This window comes from Coturnix japonica, chromosome 15, assembly GCF_001577835.2.
Source record: "Coturnix japonica isolate 7356 chromosome 15, Coturnix japonica 2.1, whole genome shotgun sequence".
Lineage (NCBI taxonomy): Eukaryota > Metazoa > Chordata > Aves > Galliformes > Phasianidae > Coturnix > Coturnix japonica.
This window is the reverse complement of record NC_029530.1, coordinates 2,248,742-2,276,494: the sequence shown is the minus strand read 5'-3', so window position 1 is coordinate 2,276,494 and position 27,753 is coordinate 2,248,742. Positions and strand designations below refer to the sequence as shown.

General features: G+C 48.9%; 1 protein-coding gene across 1 annotated transcript in view; it reads left to right on the top strand.

Moving 5' to 3' along the window:
- The window catches only part of MMP17 (matrix metallopeptidase 17), a 41,366-nt gene that overhangs the window by 2,250 nt on the left and 11,363 nt on the right, over positions 1–27,753 (top strand). The window contains exons 2-4 of the mRNA XM_015877647.2: positions 21,868–22,000; positions 23,030–23,156; positions 27,077–27,360. Coding sequence (XP_015733133.1) covers positions 21,868–22,000; positions 23,030–23,156; positions 27,077–27,360 — 544 coding nt within the window. The remainder of the gene's footprint in view (positions 1–21,867; positions 22,001–23,029; positions 23,157–27,076; positions 27,361–27,753) is intronic.

The following is a 27,753-nucleotide window of genomic DNA, read 5'->3' as shown; positions in this document are numbered from 1 at the left end:
GCACAATGTCAGCACAGCTCCCACGTCCCACTTCCCCCCCCCACTGCCACGCAGGGCCGTGCTGTGTGCTCACAGCTCCTGCTGCATGCTGTTGTGGTGCTGGGCCAAATTAAAGTTCAGCAGAAGGAAAGAGGGCCATAATTCAAAGGCAGCTTTTGGTAGAGTGCTGCCCAAAGCAATATCATATTGAGTGATTCTCCAGATTTCATTACCAGCGGAATGGGCTGCCCAGTTTATAAATCTGGCTTGATTATTAATGTTTTTATTGTTGTCCATTAGCTGCTCTAACAAAGAGCGTAAAATAGCAGATGGAATGGAGCCTGATTTGAATGTTTTCCTTGAATTTTAGTTTGTTGGGTTGAGTTTTACCACTTTGCCTCTTGCACCACTGCCTTTCCCAGAACAAACCCCCAAGCCCTCCTCACACTGCACCAAGTGCTCACAAATGGCATCAATTCCCAGCCCTTTGAATTGGGTCTCCGGGGCCTGGGTAGCAAAAGCTTTACAGACGTTGGCAGTAACAAGCAATGAGAGCTCTGCCTTCCCTGGGCTTTGAACCACGTCCAGAGGGAGGGCTGCCTTCAGCTTCTATTTTTCATAAGAGCTGACGAGGTGGAATCTGTACACAGAAGGTGCTGACCTGGAGACCTGCAGGCTGGAAAATGAGCTTAATGGTAAACTTGGGCTATTCTAGCTGTGCTACAGGTCCAGCACCTGTACAATGGGGAGCTGTGTGTGAGTCTGTGCCCAGAGCTGAGCACACTGTGCCCTATAGAAATGCACTGTCCCGGGGTTGCACTGCATGTGGAGGTGGTGGTGGTATCACCAGCCATCAGAGAACAAGGGAGTGCTGGGGGATCTTCAGTCTGGTTGCAAGAGTGTGGGTGCAGGAAGATGAGCAGGAGCCTCTTTATCCCACCCATGTCGTTGAGGTGATGCCGAGGGTCTGTCCCAACCCCCAGTTCCTCCAGCTGGGGTGCACTGGGCATTCCTGGGGGCTTGCGTATGAGCACGGCCTCCCGTTCACAATGCCGCTCTGTGTTGTCCCAGAGAAGTTGCTCCCAGGGGATGGAGGCATTTGCATTCATCCGTGGAGGCTGTGCCCCCCTCACCGCCCCAAGCAGCTCTTTGTTTGGGGCAGGGCCCTCGCCTTTGTGGCAGCTTCTTATTTGAATCATAAGGATGTGCCATGGGAAGAGCCAGGGTGTTGGCCCCCCCCCCCCCCCCATTTTGGTGTTCTTGCCCACACTGCCCAAGTTGCAGCTGATGAAGCAGGAGGGTGGGAGCTGCTATTGCTGGTCTGTTGTGTGGCTGTGCCCATGTTGTCCTCGTCCATCCTGCCCAGTCAGATCCCACATGTCCTCCCTGAGGCATAGCAGCCGTCTGGCTCGGGCCCCTCCTCAGCAAAACCCCGGTGTGGAAATAGGCAGCTCCTTCTATCCAGAGAAACCGCCAGACTTGTAGCCGTCTGTTGCTGCTAATGGGGAAATTAATAATTGATAATCCCCTTTGGAGCTTCCTTCAGCCTTTTGAAATAGCAGGAGTTCCAGGACGGGATTCTCGGTGGGTTCCCACACAGTGCTGCTTTCAGGCCAACTGTATGGGGGATAAGACTTTGCCACCACAGTGCATTCCCTCCAGCTCAGAGCAGTGCCCGTCCCATGTTCATGAATTCTTCCCAAGAAAACCTAAGCCAGCATGGAAAGAAAAATGCTGCTCGATATGTTTTAAGGTACCTTTTGAAGCCAAAGTACAATGCAAAGTAAATTGGCTTGACAAAAGGCTGGCTGGGAGCTCCCAAACAGAAGTGCTCATGTGAAAGCATTTAATCTGGTGTTAAAGCCCTGGCTGGTCTGAACTGCTACTTCCCTTTCAGATTTGAGCTCCCCAGAATTCAAGGTGGAGCAAATCACTTCTGTCCTACACTTGGCTGCTATTGCCCAGCCGTGTGAATTACCCATGGGCAGTTAAGCTCAATTATCCGCTTCCACATCACTGAGGGCTTTCCCATGGCTGGGGGTAGCGCTCATCTTGCTGGGTGCTGCTGTACAAACTGTGCCTGATGGGCTGAATGCAGCTGGGCTTCCTGGGATCAGAACTCCCCTCCCTGAGCCCTGATGTAGAGTGTGATGGAACTTGAATTCTGTGCCTATTTCCCCTAAGAACACAATGGGGTTCACACGCTGGGGCTGCTGTGTGCACTATGCCTACCTGATACAGCCTTGCTCCTGCAGGGTTTCTTTTTCTCCCTTGTTAAATTGAGTGTGCAAGGAAGCAATGCAAAGTGGCACGTTCCAATCTCCATGGCCGGGCTGGGCTCTGGAGCAGGGAGCCAACAGAGCTGCCCTCCATGGTGTCACATGTGTAACATGGCTGTGAGGCCATGCTCTCAGATGTCCCCAGCACCCTGTTTTATCCCCACAGGTTCATTAGTGCTGGCGGCAGCTCACTGTGAGTCATCGTGGGGCCGCACGCTAATTTCTCATTATTTACTCACTGGCAAAACTGCTGCGGGAATGGACTGCGCGGCTCTGAAAGGTCACACTGTAACCAAAGAAACCTTTATTTCTGGAGTGCTGTGGGAGTGGGCAGATGCCCAGCTGGGACCCAGGGACATCTATCCTCGTGGGGGTGACAGCATGGGAGGGAAAAGCCCAGCCCTTCAACCCAGCACATCCCATGTGTGGCTCAGCAATGATGGCCAATCTGGGCAGATTCCTCATCACCCCAAGGGCCTTGGGTAGGGGAGAGCTGCACTGAGGGCAAGGATTTGCTTTCAAAGTAACCCCAGATCCAATAGCAACAGTTTTCAGAGTGCTTTCTTTAATCAAAATCACTGTAAATGGGTAGATTTGGGACTTCCAGAAGCCCTTTCCAAAGCGCGCGTGCATCCGCGTGTCTTCTTTGTCCCAGATTTTTATGAGGATTGTCTCTGATTTCTGGGTCAGAGAATTAAGAGATTTGATGTTACATTAAAAAAAAAACACAACACACCAAACCACATATGCGAAGTTAAATCCAGTGCAAAACAAAGCAGGCGTGCGGGGGCGAGGGAGGAAGCTGCCAAAGTGGAGCAGAACTGGGAGACTGAGGTGAGCATCATGAGAAGCTGCCTCTGACAGCTGGTTTGTGCAGCAGTCCTGCAGGGACTAACATGGAGCAAAGGCCAAAGCTCACCCAGGAGTGTGGTCTCAGATGGGACTGATGGTTTGATTAGCTGTGGTGATTTTGCAGAGGAGAGCCTGATTAAATCTGAGGAGTTTTCTAGATCAGAATGGACCATGGGCACAGAGAATTGCTCTTCAAGAAGCCTGGAGATGATCTGTGGCACCTGGCAACGACGGTGCCCATGAGGTGGTTTGGAACGTGGCAGTATGTTGGTTCATTTTAGTTTTGTGGAGCTTTTTTAAACCATTTTTCAAGATGGAGTTTCTGCCTGTTGGTTGCCAGTGGTCAGACAGAGCTCTTCACACCCTCCGACATATGGTTTCATCCTCACAGTATTGATCTTCTGAGTGAACAAAAGCGATTTTTCCTGTGTCACAGGGTCTGTGTTGGAAGGCGATGAACACGTTTGGATTATATTGTCTCGTTATTTAACAACCCCCAACTGGCATCTCCTGCTGTTCACCTCCCAGCTGCTGCTGATCACCCAACAGCCCAAGCTCTGCCGTCGCGCCCTTGGATAACTGCAATTTGAGGGCATCTTTTGCAGCCTTTAAGGTGTTGTGCTGCAAGGTGCTTCCATTACCTGAAGTACAGGAGGGAGATGAGAGATCTGGACTGCTTCAGTGGAGTTCTGAAGGACTGTTTGCAGCTGCTGCCTTGATTTGTGGACGTTGCCTGTGCTGCATTATGATGGAGGCATACAACCCCTACACAGTTTCTCCTCATCCCAAACCACTCAGCTCTGGATTTTTCCCATTTTTCTCATCACCAAATGTGCCTCGTTGGAGATGGAAGATTGCTGGTAGATCAAAAGGAAACTTGGTGGCTTGTTGCCTGCCTTTGCGGTTCCTCGCTGTCCTTGGAAGTTCAGGGAATGGACCTGGGAGCTGTGATGGCACCAAGTAACCTTGGAGGAATCTGAATGGGATAAAAAACAGAAAGGAGTGGTGCACATGGGGTATCTGTTGGGAGGAAAGCCTGGAAACTCATTGGAGGAAGCATGCATTTGATTGGTAGCTACAGGCTGTGCAAAGCACTGCAAGTTTTAGGCTTCTCTGCTTGTTGGCAGACTTGGAGTATCTGCATATCACTTGACCCTGCAAGAAGAGAAGAAATAAAACAGCCTCTGCTGGTTCTCCATAGTCTGCTGTGAGGGATCCCTGCAGGCGCTGTAGCCACTCAGTGGCAGCTGAGTGGGGGTGTTGGGGAGGTCCCACCATTGCATGGGTTCCTTCCCCACCCTGCTCTGTGTTTGCTGAATCATGACAGCCCCCTGGCACGCTTGCCACAGAAGGGTGGCTGGCGATGCTGCTTGAGACACATCTTTGCTTCTTTGATCATTTCTCTGCACTAAATTGTCTCTTATTTCTCTTGCTTGTTCTCCACTTTGTTGTTGCCTGGCAAATTCCCTGTTGCTCTGTACCAAGCTGTGCTGTCTCTCCCTTTGCATCCTCCATGTCAGAGATGCTTTTTTTTGGTTCAAAAGCGAGAGGAAATTGGGTTCACAAAAGGGAAATCCCTGGCAGACACGCTGATGAAATGGCAATGTGTTTTGTAGGCAAGAACAGCAGAAAAGAGTTAGGTGGGTTGGGACTTCTACTACATTTTGTTTATGCTGCAGAAATGTATCCTCCAGGCCTGATCGATGAGAGTCCGAAATGAGGAATTATCTTGCATGGCCTCAGCTGGCATTGAAGTGCACAGCAATCCTGCTCTTCCTGGTGGGCTGTGTGCACGTCCTGTTTCATGACACAGTGACAGCCCTATCAGCCAATCTGTCCCATTTTGGGCATTTCTAATGCTCCTCGTGCTTTGGTTTGCCCTCACTGAGTGTCCAGCAAGATCGAGATAATCTAGTGTCAATCAGCTGCTGTGCTCCAGGGTCCCTTCCAACTCAAATGATTCCATGATTCTATGATTGCATAGTTTGGCTCCTGAGAGCTGCTGTGCTCCCCATCAAACCACAGCAGTGCATGGGGTCATGTAATGGAAGAGGGAGAGTTTGCTGCCTGGTCGCGGGGTTGCAGCAGGAACATATAGGCACTGTGTTGTGTGCTTGGTCTGAGCTGAGCCCCCAGCGCTTGTGCTGCTGTTGGCAGCTGGAGCTGAAGGCTGTTTGTCCCTTGCTCGCTGGCAGCACGACGGGGACAGCTGGAGCCGAGCAGCCTGGAGATGGGTGACGATGGGTCGCTGCTCCCATCCCGGCCACTCTCTCTAGACTCTCTGGTTCACATCGAGAGAAGGGTTTCATTCCGCAGGAGAGAGCGGCCAGGAGGGTCCGGGGATGTTCCGTGCGGGGTCCGCGGGCGCTGCTCGGGGACACCCCGCTGTCCCTGGCTGTGTCGTGCCGCTGCCCTCTGGTGGAAACCGGGGAAACATCCGAGGAAACACCGGTGTTGAGCTGCGGGTGGGAAATGAGGAACCCGGCTGCGCTGCGGCAGGGGATCCGGCCCTCCTAACTGCTCGGTGCCGGTCATTGAGTGGCTGCAGGGCAGCAGCAGCCCGTGCTTAAAGCAGGGAAAGTTTGCAGGATGCCGTATGAAGCTCCTTGCTCTTACTCTGCAGTAATTCTCTACCTCTCAGCAAATCCCTTCATCAGTATCTGCATAACCTTTGACTTTCTCCTCCACATTTCTCTCCTATCTCACACATTAATATCCTCTGGCTGAAAAAAAAGCAAAAAAACAAAACAGCTTCTGCTTTAAATTCCAGCCTGGCTCCTCCTGCATCCCTCAGCTTTCAGCAGCTGCCCCTTTACTCGGGCTCTCCTGGAGGGAATTCTCACAGTCCTGGTGACACTGACAGAGATCATTGCTGCCAGCCCAAGGCACAGACTGGGCATTGCAGGAGTGGGACAGGAGCTGGAGCTCCTTTGGGAGCTTGGAGGGGAACTCCTCAGAGCCCTTGGGGTGACCTGCCTGCTGCCCCGCTGTGTCATGCTTGTCTGAGCAATGACAGAGCATCATTTCTGCTTGTCTGTTCGGAGGGCTCAGTTCTCAGGGCAAGGACATCTGCTTTCTGGTAGTACTGGGGTCATTTCTCAGCCTCTATCCAGACCCATTCGGTACATAGACCCCAGCAGTCCTCAGCTCGGTGAGGGACAGCACCATATTCCTGACACTGCATACAAGGAATTCAGTGCTGGGAGCCAGACGTGCTCAGAGCCAGGGGGTGAGAGCTGAGCCCATCTTCATGTGCTCAGAGCCTGGGTCATTTTCAGAGCCAATAAACACAACTGTAGAAATTCAGTTAATGTTGCAAAACCCTTTAAAGTGGAGTTTCTGGCAAGCTTACCAGCCCCACCATGCAGGCAGATAGGATGCCTGAGCAGCCTCTGCAGGGAACTGTCACAAGATAACAAATGTTTCTTTGCCCAGATGAGAGTGAGGACAGCAGAGACAATCGATGTGGCACCTTCTGCTCCTCCAGGGGAACCCTGAACCCCAAAGAGAAAACAAATTGGCAGCCAACTCCCTGCACACCAGCTTGGGACGCTGTGTGGCACTGGGAGTGGTTGGGAGGCAGCTGGAAGGGCCACCAGGGCACGGTGCAGGGTGGCCATCAGCTGTGAGTGCTGAGCAGAGGTCACATCCATTTACAAATTGGTCTTAAATGGTTTGAAAAAAAAGAAGAAAAATCGACCCAAGGACAGAAGGCACTGCACTCCGTGGGTCTGGCTGGAGGGAGCTGACCTCAGGCTGAGCAGCCACCAGAGCAGCTGCAAACAAATCCTTTAAGGACTCTCCCAACATAAATAAACATGGAAAATAAATGATGTCCCCGGCACGCTGCCCTCAGCTGATGGGAAACAAGCTGCATTAACAACACAGTTCAATAACCTGGAAGTGCCTCAAAAGCGATCTGCTCGCCTGCCCCAGGAGCCAGGGGTGGGAGTGCTGCCTGGGATGAACCCAAAGGGACCAGGGGATGGGACCAGAGTGGGGGAAGTACTCAGACGTGGGTTGTTGCAATGATGACTTTCCTATAAAGAAAGCAGAAAGGGAGGCAATGGGAGCACAGGGCGAAGGCGAGGGGAGGGAGATGGTTTTCTGTGCTAAATTTTGCAGCTGTGACCTGGGAACATCGCCTGTGTTTACACGAGTAGTCATACTTTCTGCAGGGGAATGCACTGAGAGTTAAGATGAGGACACATTAAACCTCCTAGGGCACTCAGTGATGTAAATTCCATCCCAAACCGTGCAGAAATTGGTGCCCAGTGTGTAAAAGGTTTTTTTGGCTGCTAACTCCCCTGGAGGCACCTCTGCCTTTGGGGTACAAGCAGCTGGTGTGGGAGCAACAGCCACAACACCTCGGGGAAGACAGTGGTGGTAGATGGTACCCAGGGATTTGTGAACATGCAGCTGGTGCCAGGGAGAGCAGGGAGAGATGGGAGCAACAGCGAGTGCCAGAGCTCCATGACCGCTCTTTTTCCTTGTGCTTTGTAGAGCTGTGGGTAGGCATGGTGGGAATGATACGGATTTTAGTTTTCAAAGCAGGGAATTTGTCTGGCTGTTGGGCACAGATCTGCGAGGAGAAACTCCTTTTTATGGCAGAGAGCTCCTGGGGCTTTCATGGGGTCGGCCTCCCTTGTCCTGTCCCATTGGGTTGTGCCTCTCTCTTGCTCTGTGCCACTGCTGAGGCATCACTGTGTTCTGGGCTGTGGGCCTCTCATTTCTGGCTGTGGACTTAAGAGTCCAAAGCAGACTCCCCCAAATGGATTCTTGATAGTAACACCTTAACGTTGAATATCCAGTGATGGGTGTGCTTAAATTGTTTTCTTATTCCAAATCAATAGCAGAGCTGAAGCTCTTACTTAATTGCTCAGTCCCAGTGCAGTGGCATAACTCCATAACTGGGGCACCTCCCTGCTTGAGGAGCTGTTTGCCAGGCACCCAGGGGGGCTGCCCATGTTGTGGCAATGCTGAAAAGCAATTGCCAGGCTTGTTACTACTGACCTGCTAATGAGCCAGGTCCCTAGATGTGGGTGTGCTCTCCTGTGTTCTCCCAGTGCCATTCTGGCTGCCTGTGTGGATGAGGGGATGTTTTGACCTTCAGATCCCAGGTGCTGTATGAACTGCTACCTGTTGCCTTCAAAAGAAGTGCCAGGAGCAGGGCAGCTCCCCTGGGCACAGCTGTATTTGCTGGGACCAGTTCATCTGCACTGGGCAGCACACAGAGCCACGACTGACCTCAGCAATGCCAGCAGCAGCTCCCCCAGCTCTGCATTAAAGCAGCACCACCAGAGCTGCAATGTTCCCCATAGGTGAGCAGTGAAACAGCTTAATGGTTTCTGCCACTTGACAAATGGTTCCTGACACAATCGGGGAGGTCATCGGATTTCCCCCGGAGCCATTTGTCTTCTCTTGCCTGTTGTGTTTGTATTCGGGGCCGATGGCACGCAGGGCAGCGTGTGGATGGTCCCAAGGGGTTGCTCTGCCTGCCCCAGGGTCAGGGGCTGAGGAGCAGTGAGCCCAGCCCCGTGTACGCCCCGTGTTTAAAATCACACTGGTGTAGATGGAGCATTAGCTTTCACAGCGCTGCTGGCGAGCGCGTCGCTGCTGATTTGCCAGCGTGGGGAGGTTGATGGGAGGTGACAGCTGGGGAATGCACAGAGAGACAGCATCCAGGTCCAACAGCAGCCCCTTGCTGCTCAGCACCGGGCTCTGCTGCTGGGTTGGGTGTGTGATCAGGGCTCTGTGCTTCCACCGGGACCTGTCCTTTGTGAAAGGCTGGAAGCACTGTGAGCTGCAGGCGGTTTTGCATAGGAATCAGTACTTTTGGCCTCGCTCTGCATGGTTAAAGTGCAAAACAAGCAAATAAACAGAAATCTCATAGCAACCAAAATGCAAGACGTTGAGAAGAAGATTGAGTGAGATGGAAAAGCCCTGTAATGGGGTCAGTGCTGGTGCCTGGGTTTGTTTTCCCAGGGGGACTGACCATGCGGGGGTTGCAGGATGGGTGCTAAGCCTCAGCGCATCACCTGCACCATCCCTGGGACTCGCTGCCAGAGCAGCAGAGCTGCTTTGGTCCTGAACTGGAACTGCTGGGAGTCACTGGCTCTTTTCCAAGTAGCTCACGTGTGGATGAAGGGATGGGGTCTGCCTTTCCCATCTCATCAGCTGCTGAGCTTGATTAATTCATCTGTACGTTAAACTCTCCTGAAATTGGCCAATTTTGCTGAGGTTTAAAATAGATTATATCCATCATCTACCATCGGTTTTGCAAATAACCGCTTGGCGGCTCCTTAAAATGTTAAAGATGGGAGGTAGGCTACACACTGCCAAGGAGAAGATGTATTTAAAAGAGATAATATGTCTTCTGTGTGAGCTCAAATGAGGGAATAGATGCTTGTGAAGCTCCTTAAAGCATGGATATGTCAAGAGCAAGAAGATCACATTTGTTTTTCATTTGTATGCAAGGTAAAGGAAGGGCAAGCTTTTTTTTTTACCTTCTCTGAACATTTGCAGTCTTCCATCCCAGAAGTGGTGATGATTGCTGCAGGACGGCCTGCCCGGGTCAAGGTGTCATTCTGAACCTCGAGTACCTTTCACTCCCAGACAAATTCCAATGATCTGACTTTGACACTTCTGCAATGCATCACCAGAACAAATAGGGAAGTGGAGGTGGAATATATGGATGGCGGCTGTGAGGCAGCATCGATTTGGGCTCTGCATGGCCCTGGGAAAGGCCAGCTGCTGCTTTCCCATCACCCGGCTGCCTTTTTCATTGATTCATCTCTGATTTGGGTAATTGGCTTCTGCATATCAGGTCAGGAAGTGCAGTAGGAACTTGTTCTTTTTTTTTTTTCCTCCTTTCTTTTTGGACATTTTTCCTAGCTTTGAACAAAGGACAGCTCTTTCAGGTGGCAGTCGTTGTGATCCACACTGATAGCTTAAAATCACTGACTCAGCACATGTGGATTCCATTCAATAATGAGTAATTTATTCGCATGCCTAAAGCTTAAGCACCTGCTTAGTTCTCATTGACCTCACTGGGTGTTGGACACAACTGCTCGCTGTAGCGAGACCGAAGGAGTGACAGCAAGAGGGAAAGTTTCCACCTCGAGGCACCTCTTGTTTGACCCATGCATTTTTAATACAGCTTCACTGTGGGAATATTGAAAGGAAGGAGCTGAAGGTGAAAGCATGGCTGTGTGCACGGCTGCACTGAGTCTCAATAGTTCTGCTGGGATGGAGATTGCGCGGGTGGATTTCCCTCTAATTTTATTTTATTGGAAGGAAAAAAGGAGGCAGCCACATGAAAAATTAAGGTGTTGCGCTGCACATGTAGCGTAATTATAAGAGCTGACAAATGCCGTTAGAAAAACCTGTTTATTAAATGTGTGTGGGGAGAACTAGTGGTGTCCCTGGCACAGCTGGAGCCGATGCTGTGCCTCATCTCCCCAGGGCTCTTCGTTACGGTGCCCAGCCGAGCAGTGCAGCACAGAGGCGGGTGGTGATGTTGCCTTCAGGGTGCTCTGGTGCCATGTTCAGGTGTCAGCCACTGAGAGGGCTTCCAGGCCTGCTGCTTTGGAAGAGCTGATGCCTCATGGAGCGCTGAATTATTTACCAGTAGTTTTGTCGGTGGCTAGAGTTAAAATGTATGTGTGAAATAAAGGTTTTCAATAATGAAATAAGGTAACGAAAAAGACAAAGCCATTATATGCATAATTAAAATGATGCATAACGATGTGTTCTTTACGTCGCTGCTTCAGCATCTCATCCGGCTCATTAGGCTGAGTAATCTGCTGGCGGGAGGTGCTGTGTGCTCCCAGGGCAGAGCCCCGCCGGTCCCTTGGGGACACACTCCTACCAGCGCCTTCTGCTCTCATTTCTGGCTTGGAGAGTGGGCTGTTGTATGGGAAGGCGGAAAGACAAAGCCTTAAAACTTTTTTGTCACGTCCCTTCGTTAGCATATTCCTGATTCAAGGTGCTTGTGGCCTTCGGAGGGTGCGCCAGGGGAATTTTATACATCCCATTACGAGCAACAGTAAATATCTCCTCCTTGTCTATTAACTAATCCACCTCTTGGCACAGTGTGGAGAGTGGGCACGGCTCTGCAGTGTGTGCTGCAGGAACAGCCCTGAGCAGCAGCCCTTCCTTGGACATGCAGCACACTGATGGCTGGGGGCTGAGGCGGCTGCTGAGCATCTCCTTGCAGGGATGCAGGGGAGAAATCCTGGGCTGTGCTGCTTCCCAAGTTCACCAGTCCAGAAAGTGGCACACAGGGAAAGGAGGTGGCTTTCCAGTCAGAGTCCTGAGGATGCTGGGGTCAGTGCATCTCAATGCATCAAAAAACAGAACCAGGATCATAGAACCATAGACTGTCTTGAGTTGGAAGGGACCCACAGGAATCACTGAGTCCAACTCCTGGTTCCACACAGAAACACCCAAAAATCAGACCATAAATGAGCCACCCCAGCATCTCCTTTTCAATCATACTCATTCTGTTCACTTCTGGTCCAGCTGTGAGCCTCCCTCCGGGCAGGGATGCAGGGTGTTCAGGTCTACCTGTGCCATGGAGGCAGAGCTGTGCCCATCTGAGGAGCAGAAATTTTGCAGTGGTGGAAGAAATTTTGTACCTGTGAGCAGGTTGGGTCCCAGTGCCCCAGCACATCCAATGGGAGCAGGGTTTCTCCTTCCCCATGTCTGTCCTGCAAAGAGCAAATGTGCCTGGCTCCCTCCACCATGCGACTGTCAGCATAGGAGGTGCTGCTTCTGGATGGAAAAGTTCCTTCCTGGCAGTTGTCAGTCAGTAATTAGGACCTGATATATGTGAACTGATTTGATTTCTTTCTATTTTCCCTCATGCCATTATCTGGCTTTGTATGGCTTAAAATATTCTGATGGTCATAAAATTATCTTGGCTTTTCTAAAAGTCAATACTTGCTACTTAGTAAAACCATGAGCCTCTGTGCTGGAAAAGATTCAAGTCTTGCTAGCTTAGCTAAAAGGCATTAATTCACATAATATATACATAACAATGCCAGCCTGACCTGCGGCAAGCCCTGCCTGCAAGATTTCTTCCCTTGTCTGCAAGACAGAATTTGGACATCTTCTTTTATTGCTTGGAATCTCAGCTTGGTGCAAAGATTGTCCAGAGCTGAGTGAGGTTTGCTTCCTTCCTACAAAGCTGCAGGAGCTGTGACACTTGCAGCAATGGAATAAATGGTGCTGGTGGGGAGATGTCCCCGTTCCTCCTGCTATGGAAGAGATGGAGCTGGGGGAAGCTGGATGGCTGTGGTATATCAGGCTGTGAATGGTGGGAGGAGAAGGTTCACCTTTCCCTGTGTGATGGGCAATAATGTAAAAGCTTTAAACTTGCATTACATTCAATGTTTTTATTATTTTTCTTCAGTAATTTTGCCGATTAAAATTAAGTCAGATTAATAGCTGGATCACTGAACTGGCCTTCCTTTGGAAGTTGCATCTCTTTGGGAAGGGGCTGTGTCCTGCTGCCGGGTTTGCTCGGGGACAGCTGCCTGCTCAACTGGGTTAATTGCTCCCAGCAGCAGATCTGCTCGCACTGCGTCTGCGTCCTTGCCATGGAGAAAAGCAAGGGATAATGTCTGCTCTGGTGGCTGTGGCTTCCTGCAGGAAATAATGAACGAAACAGCTAGTTTGTTATCATGGTCAGACAGGTCTCGGGGTCTGACCAGCTTAGAGCTGTCTGAATGCTCTCTCTGCTCATTCTGTGAACTTCTTCTACAAAGCAAATATGGGTCTGTGGAAGGTTACAGGTAGCTGGAAAGGTCAGATTGTCTTGCTCCCTGTGTTAAAGAGGAAATAGCACTTATTTAGTGGTGTTTTTATAGCTCTCCTGTGCTCAGTGCAGTTCGAGCACAGCAGCACTTTACCGCTCCCAAGCAAAGCAGGAGGAATGGAAATGAGGAGCGAGGGCTCACTGTGCCCTTCATTAGAGGGAAGGCCATCACCTGTATCTGTGCAGCAATCCTGTTGCACACACAGGGCAGAGCCCAAGGCTTAGCTTTATCTCCTCCAAGAACATCCTGATTCCACCTTCTTCAACCTTTCTATTGCATTTTTCTAACCTCTCTCTATCAATGTGCCCCAGGCAGCAGGTTTCAGACTCACCTTACATCTGCAGCCCAACACTGTGCGCTGCTCACCTGTGGTTCAACAGGAGGTGATTCCATCCTTGTAGGGCAGGAGGCAGTGGGCATGGCAGCTGCCTTCCATACAGCTCACAAATGGGATGTGATCCATCAGGGGTCATGCTGTGCCTGGCAGGGTGCAGGTGGTCACTGTGACACCTTCAATCAAACATGACAGCGCTTGTGTCATGGAGTCCAGGCAGTCAAAATATATGGTCCTTAAAAAAAAGAAGGGGGAAGGAATAAAAGGGCAAAACAAAGCTGGTGTGATTAAATGAATGCAATTTAGCGGATGGGATTTCTGCTTTGGCCTGAAGGAGGGTTGTTCCAAGAGTGTCTCCACCTTTCACATTCACAGGGGAATACAGAACTCTCTGTGTGATGCCTTTGGTTGTTGTCAGGTGTTACCCAGGTGGTTCTTGCCAGAATGGGGCTGGGGATGGGCTGGGAGGTGGATTTCCCCATAAAGCTCAGCAGTCCACCAGGGCCATTCACCTGCACCAGGCTCTTTTTAGCTCCATTACAGTGTGAGGCATTGCTGGGAAAACCAGATCGCTTCATCTCAGTATCTGTCTGCCTCTGCAACAGATCTAATAGGTGTGTGAAATCTGGCTGTCTGTGTGCAGACAGGTGAAGGATGCCTCTGGCTGTGTCGGGCTGTATCAGCGCCATGGAGAGGCCACAGAAAATTGGGGATATTTTCCCATTAGAGTCTTCTCAAATATGTAAGTTTTATAATCTTTTCATTTCATCATTTACCGCACAGCAGGAGAGAGATGATCTCTGTGCATATACGCGCCGATTTCCACCCATGCTGGGAAAGGGGTGTGTGGAGACGCAGGCAGGAGGATGGGGGGAGGCAGGCTCATTTGTCACAAGCCTGGAGCATAAAATCACAGGCACCAGCTTTAATTTGCAAGTTGGCACGAGTAGGGCAGCAGCAAATGGGGATATCGCTGTCATTACGATCAGAGGTGATCCATGGTGTTGCACGGAGCTGGGATGGCACAGATCACTGTTTGTGCTCAGCTGTGTGTCAGGGCTTCAGATCACCCCTTGTCCTGCAAAGGCTTCTTAGGAGCAATCATGGCAACTCTGGGAAACAGCATCCCAAAATGCGCAGGGCACAGCAGCGTGGTTTGTCCTTCAGCACACAGTTCCCGAGTGCTCCGTCCGTTCAAATAGGCATGAGTCACAACAACAATATTTTGTACCTGTGTTCTTCAAGGGAACATTAAAAGCCACTGAAATATTATTTATTATCTGCAGCCAGAGGCTGGCTGTGCATAAAGCACCGCTCTGCAGGATGACTGACGTGCTGCTCCGCCGCTGCCTTTGCTCACTGCGGCACCTCGGGGCCTTCTTGCTGCTCCTGCTGGAGCCAGGAGCAGAGGCACCTCATTATGGACATTGCTGCTCACGTGTGATGCTCGTTGTCGTTACTGCTCAGTGCCCGGCCAAGACTGAGCCCACAGTGCCCTCTTTGGTTTTAGGAGCACAAGGATTGCTTTTGTCTGGTGTCCTGATTTGCACAAGGGATGTAATATAAGGCATCGACTTCAGCCCTGCACAAGAGCATGCAGATGGTCCTGAGTGCCCCTAACAGCTTCTGCTTAACTGAACCCAGGTTCTGGTGCTGCTTAAACTGAGCTCCCCGTTGTAGGGTTTGGCTTGTTTACCGAAGTCAGGAACTCTGTGATTTTCATCTCTCTGAGGAGGTGCAGGAGGTGCGTGTTTGTCTGTTCCTGCTTTGCTCTGGCTGCTTTCTACAGAACTGCTTTGGTCCAAGGTCACAATAACATGAGTTCTCACCAAAAGCAGAGGCTCTGTAGCCACAGGGAAGTGCGCTGGGCTGGTGAGAGTAGCCTACGTTATTCACTTCAGGTAGTTTGTTTTAATACATTCCGGTATCTTTGTCATGGTTTGCAAATTGCCCAACATCCTGTAGTGATCTGGGAGTTGTTTTCATCTTCCAGCATTTGGAGGGCAGTTTCTTACAGCCCTTCCAGCCCATGGTTGCTCCTGGAGCACTACTGAAGATTCCTACTGTTTTCACCATAGGGCTGGTCACCTATGGACTGTCACGCTGCTGATTCCCTTTGATTTTATAGTCTCACTCCTGAACCAGGAGGCTCTTTTTTTTTCTGTTCAGCAGTTGCCCACAGCATCAATAATTGCTCGAGACACTTGTACAGCTAATAGAAAGATCCTGTCAACAAGGGAAGCTCATTGTAATACTGTTGTTTTAAAGTGCTTGCAGAGGCAACAAAACCATCCAGGTAGCAAATGTGGTTTCTCCTATAGAAGCATAGATCCGGGAACAAGAGACATGAGTGTGCTTAATTCCCTCCCAAATGGATGCTCTATTTCACACCCAAGCAAAGCTTCTGATTTATTGATTTCTTGACGTTGCAGTACTTTTGTTGCTAAAAACTACATGGGAAGACACAACTAAGCCCAGACGTGAGGGCTGCTGAAGGAAACACAGCAACAGCCCGTGCATCAGACCCAGCACACAGCACGGTGATAAGAGCTTTTGAATTCCCATTCTGTGGAGAACAACAGAATTTCTGCAGTCGCTCAAAAAGAAAACCAAGCCACACCGTGAGCATATTTAAACAGGCAGTCTGTGTCCTGAGGTTATCTTGAAAACCAAAGCAACTGAGCAGGAGGGAAGTGGGCAGCAATAAGCACTGATCTTATAGCAGGTGAATGGAGCAGGGCTGTGCAACTGGGTGGATTTAGAGAGGGGAAAAGTTGGTGGCTCCTGTAAATGGAGATCTAGTAAAACAGTGCTGAAAGTGCATCTCTGAGGCCTGGGATGGAGGCTGGGAGTGAGAATGTGGGTGGCCATAGTGAACTGGTGTTGGTGGTTGTGCTGCAGAAATTCAGCTCTGGAGTCCATCCTGCAGGAGACATCGTCCTGGTCAAAGATACAATAAATGGAAGGAGGGAGAGATTTGTTTTGATGTATAACAGTCTGTTCAGTTAGCTACCAGACGTGGTCTGTTTAATGACTGAAACCAAAAGAGTAGGAGCTCATCTTGCTGAGACCAGCGGCGAATACAGATGAACGCCACTGCGCTCTCAATGCGCCATTGACTTTCCCTACACACTGCCAGCAAACGTGCACTTCGGGTCCGATGAGACGGACGGGCTCGTTAAGCAGTAACAGGACCTCTGAAGTCACCCCATAGGACAGCCTTGCTGTGTATCCTCACTTTGCTGAAGAGCAGTTCGTTCTTTTAAAATAATTCATCGCTCTCTTGCTCATCTTGGTCCCAGTCCAGCTGGAGTGTGGGGAGCGCCTGGGAGTTCTTTGTGCAATCTGCCGTAGTGATGTCAGCAGCCCAGCACCGATTCCTCAGGAGGTTTGGAGCTGTTTGTGACACATCCCAGCAGCTGTGTGTGGAGATGACCCAAAGAAAGCCACCACGGCAGAGCTGCGGTCCTGGTTCACGTGGTGGAGGCTCATATGGGCAGGGGACAGCAGCTGGTCCCTACCATCTCCTGGTGTGTGGGGCAGAAGGGAGGAGGAGCGCAGGGAGGAGATGAGCTCCTGCTCTCGTGGTGCATCCCTAGCAGGTGTTTCCCAAGGAACACCTTCCAGCTGGCTCTCCTCCCCGCCGGCTGTTCCCCACTCTGCTGAGTCTTGTGTAAATCCATCCAGGAAAGCATGGACGTTCCTGTGTCCTGTGCCCAGAAATCCCTGGATTTGAAATGTCTTGGCCTGGATTTTCCTTCATACAGAGATTTCGGGTACAAGGCAACCTCGTGCCTTGGTTTATTTCCCAGTGCAGAGCAGGGAGAGCTCTCCCCTGGCTACGTGTGGATGGCGGCCAGGCACAAGGAACTCCTCCTGGGTTCCCAAATGTTGGAAGAACTGTAGCTAGCAACATTTCATTTAACTCTGTACTGGATCAAGGGTTGGGTTTGATGCAGCCTCACCCACAGGGCAGCCTGGTGCAAGGACAAGCTGATGTCCCACCGGCTGCACTGACCACACACTGGCTCTGGCTGTGCAGGAGCAGGGCTTTCTTCACAGATGATGTTACTCGACAGCTTGCATGGTCTGGAGCTGTTTTTGTAGCAAGAGAAAAGAGCACCAATTCAGTCATTTACCTAGCATCCCACCCAGCTCCATGGGCTATTGTACTTTCCTTTTTTCCTTTTCAAATAACTAATTGGCAACAAGGATGTTTCACCATGACAGGCAGCGTTACACAAAACTATTTGATTAAAAAAATAAATAAAAAATAAAAATCCTCTGTTTCTGTTCCCACTGAAACTCCTTTTCTGATGTCCTGTGGAGTTTTAATTACATAAAATGTTTCATCATTCATTGCTTTTGCACGGAAACTTTTGGGATGAGATGAAAAACCTCTGGTGATTGAAAATGGTCCAGCAAGCCCAACGTCTTCAAGCTTCGCAAAGGGAAAAACACTTTTATATTGAAAATACAGAAGTAGCTGTATTTTTTTATTTTTATTTTTTAATGTTTTGTCAGTTTTTTGTTCTCTGGAAAGAAACACAAACCAGCTCTAGTAAACACTGCTCCCCTGTTCTGCCTGCCTTGTATGGATGGGAATCGATTCTTTGATCTTCAGTTCAAAGAAGCTGAGAACACGGTTTGTTTGGTCCATAGAGGATTTATATCTTCTTCTGCAGCATCCCTTGATTACCTCTGGGTTTCTGGGATGGTGTTCAGGATGTGTCCAGCCAAAGGGACGCCAATACAGTGTGTAGCATCTCATCCGGGGGATGCTGGCTTCCAAACCCAGATGGTCCAATCTCATGAACGTGCAAGAGTGGCAACACAGCCCTGCAAGTGAGTGGTCTAATTTGCAGCCAAGCTGGTTCCTGGGGATGGTGAATAACTGAGCTGTGCTGGAGCAGAGCTGCTCTCCTTCATACTCCTTAGCTACCTGGATGTCCCATGTTCTGATGTCACCACATGATGCAATTTATCTGCAGCAGACCTGGCTGAGCAGCCTGCTTTCTGCAGGAGATGGAGGCTGTGGCCTTTTGCAGTGTCACTGTTGTTAACCTGAGCGAGCCTTTAACGTGACAGAAGGGAGAGGGCATAGGCAGCAGCTGCATTAACTTCCACCCTGGATGCTGTGCACAGCCAATTAAAAAGCTGTTTGGATGCAACCAGCTCCTCCAGCATGAGCTAATGAAACTCTCCCTGTGGTTCAAAGGTGACGGTGACCGGAATGCTGGTTCTAATCCAAACGGCAGTTTTTCTCCTAACGAATTAATCAGTTGATTACGTGCATACAATGGCTCATTAGAGAGGTACATGTCAACCTTTGGAAGAAAATTATTGGCTTTGCATGGCCCGGAGGCTGTTGCATCACAGGAGCACGCTCCTTGGAGTATTGCAGCACCATATGCGATGCTCTAATTAATGGGTGCTGTTCCTTCAGTTACTGATCTCATGAAAATTACTGTAAAATTTGAATATTGTAAACCATTGAAAACTCAGAAGGAAAACCAAAGCGGACAAAAGTCACTTGCCTTTAATCTAGCTTTCAGTGATGGTGATTTTTGAGTTGTTGGGTTTTTTTTTTAATGCTTCCAACCTATTTAACAGTAGCAGCAGACATAGAGCAAAATGTAATTTGGAAATTAGTTCCGGATGTTTGAGTTGTAGCTTTATTTTTGTGATCTGGGCCATTAACTTTGGTTTGGCTCTTTGTCCCATGCGCAATGTGACGTTGGCAGCATCCCACGGGCAGCATTGCTGCATCCCACCCTTCCAAGGCCTTGATTCATTTCTGGCTGGGCTTTAGAAGCATAACACAAGAGCAGAAGTGTGCAACCGGCTTGGGCAGAGGTTTGTTCTTTGTCCTTATTTTGCTGTTTATCCTGTTTGTGCTCTCCTCACTATCCTGAACTCTTCTGTCTTCTTGTCAACACCAACCTATGACCCTTAAGAAGAACTCTTCTAGAAGAAAATTTGCTGATTGTGTCTTTTTCCTTTTTATTTTTGCCTCTGGCACTTGAGCGAGCCCATCAGCTTATATAATATTAATATTTGTAAAAGCAAACTTACAGAGCTCATAAATCTTCCATTAAAGAGGGACAAAATCTACATCTATTTTAACATGAAGCAGGTAAGTAGGCTCTAGGACAAAGGGGTACTGATAAAAAGGAAATGGAGGTATGAAAGAAATGAAATTGCCATTTTAATATGAAAATTGGCTCTGTATAAGTGATACTGAGTCTTCATTGCTGCTGGAGCCAGCATTTTTCTCCAGCCCTGGAGAGCTCTTATCCCTGGATGCTTCCACAGCAGCCAGCCTTGCTGCCTGGCATTCGGTTCAAAGTGCCTGAGCAGCAAAGAAGTCCAAAACTGCAGCAGGTCTTGTCTGCAGAGCATAAGGGACTTCATGAGTGGTTTTCCCAGTTCTGAGCTTTCTGAAAAATAAAATAAAATAAATATGTTTATATATACAAATTCCATGCTTTCAGCTTCTGCTAAACATGGGGTATGAAGGCATGCCCTACTTTAGGCACAAAGCATGCTTTTTTCCCATTATGCCACAGCAACGTGGGGGACCCAGATGAAATGATTCTGCCTATATTTAGCCAAGGACATGAGGAAACAGACACGCTGTTGCATTGTCATTGAGGCAGCTTTTCAAAGGAGCTGTGTCACTTTGCAGCAGGTAGGACGCTCAGACAGGGCACTGCTTGCCCCATAAGTCACCCATCCTCATCTGGGATGACACCATGGCTGTGTCTGCTGCTTGCTTGATCCCAGCTTGCTTTGGAGCTGGAGTTATTCCCTCAGTCTGAACCTTCTGGAGTAGCAATTTTTTTTCCGTCTTGAAAACACGGAGTTGCTGAAGCTCTCTCTGATGGAATTAGGTCGATTCGTTCAACTCAGCACATTTTTAAGAAGTTTCTATCGTGTCAACTCAGGCAGGGAATATGTTTAAAGAATTTTAGCATTCTGCTCAGATCACTGCTTCATTAAACATTTTAAGGTAATGAGAGTTGGGAAAAAAAGATCTTTTTAATGTTAAAAAAAAAAAAAAGAAAAGAAAAAAGCTGAAATAAGTAGTGAAAATGCTGAAGTTATCTCAGTGGAAGATGTTTTCATACTTTCCATTTATGAAAGTTCATGAGTTTAGCTTTTGTCCTCATTAAGGACAAGAAAAGATGTGAGAGGCTTTCAGAGGGCACACATAATTAGCTGGACAGTTCCTGCTGGTTTTTCTCATCTCCAAATCCAACTACTTTGTCCCAAAAGAAATATTCTGCCCCAGCAAACATGGGATGTGGAGGCTCAACGCTATGGGAGCCTTACCAGGAGGTGCCAAAGCAGGGCTGGGGGCTGTGTGGCATTTGGGATGGCACTTGTAGGCAAAACTGAGATAAGAGTCTCCAGTTTTAGTGATAAGCAGATACAGACTCCTGGCACTGACCTAGCTACCATAAATTTGTGGTGTATCGACCGTGGTGGAAGCCAAGATCAATATCAGTCTTCAAGAGGTTCAATGGATCAATGTTTCTTTGATACAGATAAAGAAAATAGAGGGCAGGCATTTATGGTGTTCTTGGCATGTTGTGTTATTCTGTGCCCATCCCTAAGCTGAGGTGGAGATATCAGCAAGTAGGAAGGCAAGGAAGGATTTAGGAGGATAATTGACCAGGCATTTAAAAAGCAGTTGTAAGAAGGAGATTTATGGTCTTATTTTTATCAGTTCTAGGCTGAAAAGAGGAAGAGAAAGTTCTTCATAAAAGCATGCTGTCTTTTGAAAGAGAAATTCCTATTGAATAGTGGCTTTTTAATGAGGCTTTTGTGGCAGTGTGATGGTGAGAGGCAGTGCTGGCTGAATATGTGGGCATCCCATGGGCTTCAGCACTCGTTTCACCCACACCACTGGGTTGCAGGGGTGCTACTGTGGTTCAGGCTGTGAATGACAGGTTCTGGGGGCATCCCTTCAGTAGGATTCGGGCTCCAGCTTTGGGGTGGGGTAGATATTAATTTTCTCTTTGGTCTCCATGAATCTCTGTTTCCAGTCAACTCACCTACAATTTTAGGCCTGTCCTCAGTTTTATGGCTTCATGATTAAGCTTGTTTCCAACTAAAACCCTGTGAAGTGCAAGGGGAAGCCCTTTAACCACAGCCCCTGAGCTGCCCTGGGGGGACTTCAGAGCAGTGGTGCCTCGTTCTTTTCCCATAGGAATGCTCTCTTCCCCTCTCCTTGCTCATTCCAGCAGCAGGTTTCCCCTGAGTACTGACAGTGAATAAAAGGCAACAGGATGACCCCGTGGGGCAGGGTCCTGCTGCTGCCACTACTGGGAATGCACTGCAGACAGATGTGAAAATGAGATGTCAGCACAGGAATGCATGAAGGCCACCAGGTCCCACTACTTAAGCAATGTGTACAGATCCATTCTGACATCTTCGTTTGTTAGCAAGAACCACACTGTTCAGTAGGGAAGCCGTCTGTAAATGTGTAAATGGGAATGGCATTTCCAAGCAGAATGGGCAGGACTTTCAACACTTCCCTCTCTACGTATGTGTTTCACTCCTTCCCCTTTCTCATCCTCCTTTCCTTGTCTCACAGGACTGGCTGACGAAATTTGGGTATCTTCCTCCTCCGGATCCCGTCACAGGACAGCTGCAGACACAGGAGGAGCTGACCAAAGCCATCACAGCCATGCAGCGCTTCGGGGGGCTGGAGGCAACAGGGGTTCTTGGTCAGTGGGTGGTTTGGGGGTGGGTGGACATGGGATGGAAGAGAGGGGCTGGGAGCTGCCATGATACAAAGCAGCATCGTCCCCAGGAACCAACACGTGGCTGACAGACGGCCCTGTTTGCAGCTGGAAGAGTAATTACATGGCTCAGGTGCTTTGTTGCCTTGTGCTTTCAGCAACCTGAGGCAAGCAATTATTTCACCAGACCCACACACCCTTGGGGTTACTGTCGTGCTTAAAATAGCTTAAAATAGCTCTTGATGTGCTCAGAAAGAAAAGAGACAGAGAAACCAAGGCTGATAGGTTGTTCTGTTCAAAGCTTTAATTGCAGCCTCAATTTGAATGGAACAAAAATACCAATTGAACTTCTGCATTTGAGTAGAGAGCGATATGGTTTCCCCACCAGCAGATCACAGCTCAGGGGAGAACGATGGCTCAGCCACCAGTGGGGGTGACCGCATCCGCCCGGGGCCAAACAGCCCAAAGCCTGGAGGGAGCTGCTCAGCGTGGTGGGGCCACGCTCTCAATGCTCTTATTGAGGACAGCAAAAAGCCAGCTTTATCCCAGTGGTGAATGGTTCCCTGTTTGCCCTCAGGCTGACGTTGTCCCTGCACGTTGCCACCCGGACGTGGCCATGACCTCCCACTGCCAACTGCACTGCTGCTGTTCAAGGAGACAATTAGTGAGCAGATGTACAGCCCTTGGAGCAGCCGGTGCCACTTGAGCAGCTGCTGCCCACGTCCCCATCTCAACAGCACGGAGACTTTCCCCTCTGCTCCTAATTAAGCACTTGCAATTATTTCTCCTCCACCCTCTTGAAGGCTGCAGGAGGCTCAGGAGCAGGGCTGTGCTTTATGTTGCAATCGTGTTTGCTGTATGGGAAGGGGTGCTGGAAACAGGACTCATGGGTGGGATCGGGTTATGGCTCTAGTCACTGCCACCAACTGATGGAGTATTGATGCTGTAGTATTTCTCACCCCATGGCTGTGGCTTTCCTGTTAAACCCATCTTTTCCCTTTTCTCCACCACCAGATGAGGCCACGCTGGAGCTGATGAAGACCCCTCGCTGCTCCCTGCCCGACATGGCTGGCCCAGCAGCCAGAAGGAAGCGACACACACAGGCTGTGACCAAGTGGAACAAGAGGAACCTGTCCTGGAGGTAGGAGCTCCAATCATTGCTAGTTTTTTGCTGCACTGCAGTGTAATTTCTCATGAGCTTGTGGATGCTTTGCACATCTGCAAACAGGTGAATATATTTCCCCTAAAGCCAAGGAGCAATGTGTGTGTTTGCTGACCTACAAAACACAAAGGTTGAGGTCTGACCCTGGCTGCAGGTGAGGGTCTGGAAATATGAATAAATCCTTCTCCCGTCCCACTTAGACCTGTGCTCTTTAGGACCTATGTTTTCACCCTCAAAGCCCAGATATGGCTGTGAGTGCTCTCCCAAGAACCAGTGGAGAGAGCTGGATGCTCTGAGGTCCTGCAAACCCACGTGCATGGCACGGTGAGGCCTCCTTACTAATAATAAACTTCCCTTTGATCCTGATGTAGCACCTGGAGCGAGTCCACCTCCCAGCACAGTGACAAACCCCAGCTTGGCAGTCACTGCTGACAAATGTGGCCATTCCAGGGGTTGGGCTCTTCTGGTGGGCACAGCCCCAGGAAACCCCCAGCTCTGCAGTGGGGCTGCTGTGTGCATTGCCATAAAAAATAGCCCTTAGGTTTGAGATGATGTTATATGCTTGGTATAAAAAGCCCATCTCCTGACAAACTTATTTCTGCATTTTTTTTTTCCTTTCATCCTTCCCAGAATCTTGGCTCTCAGTCAAGAAAGAGCTGTATTTTATGGCTGAGGGCTGTATAAGCCAAGAGGAGGCAATAGCTGTATAGAAACTCCAGCATGGTATTTACACCCAACACTTGAGATTAAAATAGCTGTTTTGAAACTGCCATGAAAATCTGCCAATAGAGACATAAAGTTTTACGTGCTTAGCTTTTACATATTGACTGAAGTTTTTAAAAAAAGAAAGAAAATCAAACAAACCCAGACTCTATTACACCTTGCATTTAAAAGGTGAAAAAGAAAACGTGAAGAGCTTTGAGGCAGGGATAAAGCTTCCAGCAAAGCTGTACTGAAGGATGCTCTCAGGACAGGCACATTTAGCAGTGAAGAAGGCACTGCCCTGCACACAGCATCTTAAAGGCACACAGGTTGCTCAGAATTCTTCTTCTCACCCCTAAGCACAGGCAGGTGATGCCTGTGATGTCCCTCATGTCACACTGGGGTGCCATGGGTAACACCAGCTCTGCACCACAGCTGTGGCCCCATCAATTGTCCCCTCCTCTCCCCTCAGAAAAATCAATGTGGGTTTATCAAGCAATCCATGCCCTGCGGTGCTCGGTAGTGATCAGCATTTATTTTAGTTCTATGTAGTATCAGGGCTGCACAACATGAAGGAGTGCTTTCATTAACCAGCAATTGATTTCTCATACATCGCTAATACTCTTTTGCTTTTGCCTTTCTGAGGATAAAACCCAAAGAGAAACCCAGAAATCAAAATGGCCAATGTGGTTGGCTCCCTGCAGCAGCCAGCTTGAACCCGAATCACTTTGGGATGGGATGGAGGAAGAAGGGCAGCCAGGAAATACATGACCAGCACCAGCTGGGGCCATCTCCAGCAGGAGCCTGCAGCCCCAGCAGGGAAGGGGCTGCTTCTCCAAAGGGGCTGCTGCTCCAGCACACCCACCCCACCATTCTGGGGCCTTCCTGCTGGCTTGGGGGCTATCTGGAGGAAAGAGGTTTCTCTCCAATTACTCAAATTAGACTTTTACCCAAGACTGGTGCTCTTTAAGGGGAGTCTCGGTGGGGTTTACATCCAAGAAGAAGGAATGCTGCTCTCCACTGGGTACCTAAGCTCCATTTACTAAAAATAATAATAATTATCAAGGTGGGAGGGAGTGTATTTATCCCTGTGTGCATCTGCATTGTGCTGGAAATGTGCCTCCTGTTCGGTAAAACAGCATAATGTAACGGCAACAAACATCCTGTTGGTGTAATAGTTTTCTCCTAATCTCGTTGCAAGCAATTAGCAGAGCTTCTGCAATCAAATCGGATGCTGAATTGAAAACCCTGATGGGATTCTCTTGAAAAATCACAGTGGTAATGAATAAAGGATGGGGGCGTTCATTTACACCTGTGGCGTGCTAATAAAAATGGGTCAGCTCAGGGGTGCAGGACCTTTTATTGGAAGCAGAGCAAGTGTTGATCCTGTTTCTGCTTTAATCTAATGTTTCTGGAGTCAGAGATTGGAATGAATATTAATAATGTTTGTCTGTTTAGACAGGGCTTTCCATCCACTGTCCCATTAGCAGGGAGATCAGGTTTTGTGTCCTTGTTCCACAGCTACAGAAGGTTGAGCAGTGCTTGAGAAGGAAAGAACAGATAATGCCAGAACACCTGAGTCCTGGGCACCATGATCTTGGAGGGGATGGCTTAATTCCTGTGACAAGCAGGGTGTGCTTTGTGCATGTAATTATTTATTCGGTGGACATAAAAGCAACAAAGGCTTTGCTTAGGTCCAGAGAACACTTTCAGAAGATGAAGATACTTAGTTAAGGAGCATCTGGAATAGGGGCAGCCTCTTTTGTACTGTGGAGGTTTACAATGATGCTTTTAATCATGGCAATACTGACTGTGTTCTGTGGTGTTAGGGGGAACGTAGATGGTCTTTTCCATACATAAAATGTTGCCCCAAAAGTGCCTTTTCTAGTCTAGCACAGTTCTGTCTCCATTCTATATGTCTTTTGTTTGAGGTCCTGTGATTATATGGTGCCACACGTATGCAAACATGTTTACTCTGCTAGTGAACGGCTCTCTTTGCATAGAGGCAGCAGAGGCATGATTCTGACCAATTTATGCTCTTTATTTGCAACCTTGACCAGGCTGGAAGGTGATACCCACATTGGGCTGCAGCTCCATGGGCATGAGATTTGAAGGAAATATATGAAAGTAAGAGCATCCAACCTCAGCCAATTAGTTGTTCCTATTCCCTTCACTTCAGTGCTTCCCAATACCCAAATCACTATTCGTAGGAAGAGCTGAGTGCGGTGACATCCCTTTCTGACACCTGTAATTACCTCTAGAGGTTTAGTTCAGGTCATTGCTGCATTCTGGGGCCAGGGAGTGGTCTCGTACTGAGCGATGTCCTCCCAGCTATATTATGCAGGAGGGCAGTGAGGTGATCATAATTGTTGCTTCAGCTTTTAAAATCTGTCAGGCCATGAATATTTCATGAACACTTTGGTTGGTGTGCTGGTACACAAGAAATAAAGTGCCCATTATTACTGGGGTAGAGCTGGCCAGAAATTTTCAAGCAGAATTGGTTTTCACCAATAATTACTCGGTCAACAGTAAGTTTTCCTGAAATGTGCTAATTTTTGTCCAAATTGTCAATGAGAGATGATCCAAACATACTCTTTCTGAAGCCAATGAGCCTCATTGCATCTTTGACTTTTCACCCTTTGTATTCAATCAGCAATATTAGGGATTCTTTTTCCAGGTTTGGTTATGCAGGAAATACTGGCTTTTTCCATTCCAGCTCAGAACAAAAAGGAGGTTTGAATTGCTCTGCTGCAGAATAAATGCCAGCACACTGCTGCTCCCACCTGGTTCTCTTCCAGGGCAAGGCAAAGCTGGAACCAAGTCAGTGTGCTGGTGAGCACAATAGTGCAGTAAGCCTCAGCTAATTAGTGCCTTTTCCACCAAGAAGCAAAGCAAGAGCTTCTCAAGCGCAGTGCTCCATCAGTCTGTGTCCTGCAGGCAAGAAGCTGGAGGAGTTTTGAATGAGATTTACATAAAATGCATTCTTTCTTCCTCCTTGTTATGAATTGCAGTCTCAGAGACTGCTGGCAACATACTGATTTCAGAGTGTGCTTCATACCTCCAGCAGATGTACTGGGAAATAAACAGGGGCTGCAAATCCCAACTGGGTTTCCTTGTGCGTGTGCAGCTCTTCCTGTTGGTCCTTGGAGGTTTTTTGCATCCCTCTCCTACCATCTTTCTTCCCATCTTTCTTTCAGAGTTCGCACCTTCCCCAAAGAGTCCCACCTGGGCCACGACACGGTTCGTGCCCTGATGTATTATGCCTTGAAAGTCTGGAGCGACATCACCCCACTCAACTTCCACGAGGTGGCAGGCAACAACGCCGACATCCAGATTGACTTCTCCAAGGCCGATCACAATGATGGCTATCCCTTCGACGGGCCTGGGGGCACAGTGGCACACGCTTTCTTCCCCGGAGACCATCACACAGCAGGGGATACTCATTTTGATGATGATGAATACTGGACCTTTCGGTCATCAGGTTGGTTGGGCTGAGAGCTCTGCAGCCAAGAGCAGACTCTTTGTTGCAGACAGATGGGGCAGAGGCAGGCACTGAAGCCTTGTAGCTTCCATTAGCATGTGTATTATCAGCAATTGATTGGTGCCCATTTTGTGCCTGCTGGTCGCAACTATCTGTTAAGCACTCAGGTGGAGGAGTAGATTCAGTGCCCCCAAGGAACAAGGTGATGAACCTGATGGTGAGAAGGTCGCCCTCTGTTTCGAAGGTCTTCAGCCTTCATTTTTCATTGATTTTGTTCTCCCCAGTGATTCAAAAATAACAGCTTGTCCATTTGGCATTAAAATGTCAGAAAGAATATGTCTTGTTCTCACCCAGTGCTGAGGAAAACAGCACAGTTTATTAGCACCCTGGCTG